Source organism: Aplysia californica, unplaced genomic scaffold, assembly GCF_000002075.1.
Source record: "Aplysia californica isolate F4 #8 unplaced genomic scaffold, AplCal3.0 scaffold01246, whole genome shotgun sequence".
Classification (NCBI taxonomy): Eukaryota; Metazoa; Mollusca; class Gastropoda; order Aplysiida; family Aplysiidae; genus Aplysia; species Aplysia californica.
This window is the reverse complement of record NW_004798516.1, coordinates 94,564-97,261: the sequence shown is the minus strand read 5'-3', so window position 1 is coordinate 97,261 and position 2,698 is coordinate 94,564. Positions and strand designations below refer to the sequence as shown.

The window sequence follows — 2,698 nt, the reverse complement described above, 5'->3', positions numbered from 1 at the left end:
AGCACCTATGTAAAACAAAATTCGGCCAAGCGTCAATAGCCAAATCAGAATTTCTTAAAAGGTAATTTCTTCTTTTGTATATTTTGATTGGAGCTTTATTTGATTTCCACCTTTAATATAAATGCCAAGTCAATATTCCCCCACACCACTGTGACGGGAATGTCAGACGGGCTTCTCAAGACACTATAGATGCCGCCGTGCAATCACTCAGAGAACTGAACAACGTTTTAAGAGCTAATATGGAGACATACAATGTTGCCTTTTCATTAGATGGCTTTATTAAATTACACATGCATTTGGTCTTCATAGGTGCAAATATAGGCCAGCAAGAGGTGCAACTTTCTCTTACTGGAGAATAATACTCTTGTGCACCTGTTGTCAGAAGGTCATGTGTATAAAATTTGTTGTATTCGCTCAACAGTCATTTCCCCCTCTCTTCTTCTTTATTCTATAAACCCGGACAAGTGCTTGGTTTTCTATTAAAATAAAAAGAGTTGGTCATATAGGGCATGAAGCACACACTCAAAGTACCCTATAGGACGTTTTTATATTGTAATGACAGGTCTCGAAGTACAGGCCTACCCAGACATAGTAAAACTTTCTCTTTGCTTGTTGAGTTATGAGATACGAAGCGTAATGTTTTATTGGTTTGTTCTCCTCGGAAGAAAAATAAGCTATATGGTAGATTTTTTTATTGGTTTTCCAATGGTTTATAGAAAAGTTTGTTTATCATGATTAACTTTGCCCCTCAGGCAACCATTGCAAACATGGATTATATTTTTTTCAGGGCCAACTTCTATCTTTGAAGAAAAACGAACTCTGTGGACGGTATCTAGTCTACATTCACAATCAGTCCATGTGTCATTCTTACTTTTTCTTTAAAGAAGCACACATTTCTGAAGACATCGAAGTGATCAGCAGTTCTTCGTACTTAAAATGAGAGCTCATAATGTTTGTTCTGTACATGCTGTTACAACATCAAACCAATCAGGTTAACAAACAAACATTTTCGTAGCTTCTTTTCTTGAAACAAAAAAGGTGGACTGTGGAATCTTGTATTATACTTTATTACTTGCTAAGAAATTACTGTGTCGACCGTTTGCCGAGCCGTAACATGTTCAAAGATTTCTTTTCCTTTTCATCGTCATCACGTTTGCCTAGGCGCAACATACTCATTGGCCGCTTTCCCAGACGGAGCATGCTCATTGGTCGTTTCCCCAAACGCAGCATGCTCATTGGTCGTTTTCCAAGGCGCAACATGCTCATTGGCCGCTTTCCCAGTCTCAGCATGCTCATTGGTCGTTTTCCGAGCCGAAGCATGCTCATTGGTCGCTTTCCAAGTCGGAGCATACTCATTGGTCGCTTTCCGAGACGCAACATACTCATTGGTCGCTTTCCAAGACGCAGCATGCTCATTGGCCGTTTTCCTAATCTAAGCATGCTCATTGGTCGTTTGCCGAGACGAAGCATTGAGAGGGTTCTCTTGATATCATCATTTTCGAAAGCGTCGTTCAAGCTTTCGTCTTGTTTCTTGTCCATTTCATCCCCTTCTTCCCCCTCTCTCTTTCCCAGTCTCAGCATAGACAGTCCTCGTTTTCCCAATCGCAGCATAGACAGACTTCTTTTCTCTTCTCCAAGTCCTCCTTCTTCTGGTTCCAAGTAATCTTCAAAATCGCCATACAAATAGTTTTCAGGGTCGTAACCATAGTAACCTTCATCACTTTCGTCCAACTGGGAATCACCAAAGTCTTCGAATTCAGAACTTCCCTTCTGGAGCACGTCTGGTGCCACCACGCCGTCTGTAGGAGGTGTAGATCTCCGGTATCTCGGGTGGGCGGGGGCGTCGTATTCTTCGTATGGGTAGGCCAAATCAGTGTCGTCGAATTCAGATGGATACTCCGGTACATCACTGTAGTAACCTTGCAATAAGTTCAAAAGGGTTTCCAGGTTTTCCTCGCTCTCAGGCTCGACGGGCCCTCCCCTTTTCCCCAGTCTGAGCATGTGCAAACCTCTGCCAAGTCTCATCATTCTGTAACTGCCTCGTTTTGCTCGTGACAGCTCGTTCTCGGCGTGCTCCGAAGAAGCAGAAGAAGTTGATGCATCGCTGCTGGTTTGAGCTGCAGCAGTTTCTTCACAGGCACCTGCGAAAGTCAAGGAAAGAAAAACAATGTTAGTGAAGCTCGTAATACCATTTAATGATCGTATATGCTAATAATCCCATTTAATAATGGTGTGTGCTTATTTCATGTATGTTACAGTAGGCAAGCAACAATAAATACATTTTGGCAGCTGGATCAAAATCCATAATTATGGGATTGCGGGCTTGGGGTTTCGATGCTCAGCACCTAAAAATAAAAGCACACATTCGTTAATGGTACTGGTAATATAAGGTTGACTTATAGCTTATGGCGGCACAACATGACGACTGGCGTCGTGAATGGAGAATTTCTATCGATTATCTCTGTCTTTCTGCTGGGATACTTGCATCCCTCTCAATCTACGTTGACCCTGACAGGCCGTGGAAGCCTGCTTCTTAAATGGTATAAATTGTCTCGATGAGGACGTAAAACACCTATATAAAAGAAGAGAGGATTTAGGAGGTTTGGACAGGAGAGACATGTTCGAAGATGGTGAGTATATCATACTGATTTACAATTTGAGGCGATTCTCTCTCCCCCCCCCCTTTCTCCCTCCCCAT

At 42.4% G+C, this 2,698-nt stretch overlaps 1 protein-coding gene across 1 annotated transcript; it reads right to left on the bottom strand.

Annotated features, from left to right (window-relative positions):
• Positions 1–1,050: 1,050 nt before the first annotated feature.
• myomod1 (myomodulin) lies at positions 1,051–2,153 on the bottom strand (the record flags this gene model as incomplete). Its single annotated transcript, NM_001204494.2, is given in 1 exon segment — positions 1,051–2,153. A coding segment is annotated over 1 exon segment (1,070 nt), but the record flags the coding sequence as incomplete, so codon positions are not given.
• Between the last annotated feature and the right edge of the window lie 545 nt (positions 2,154–2,698).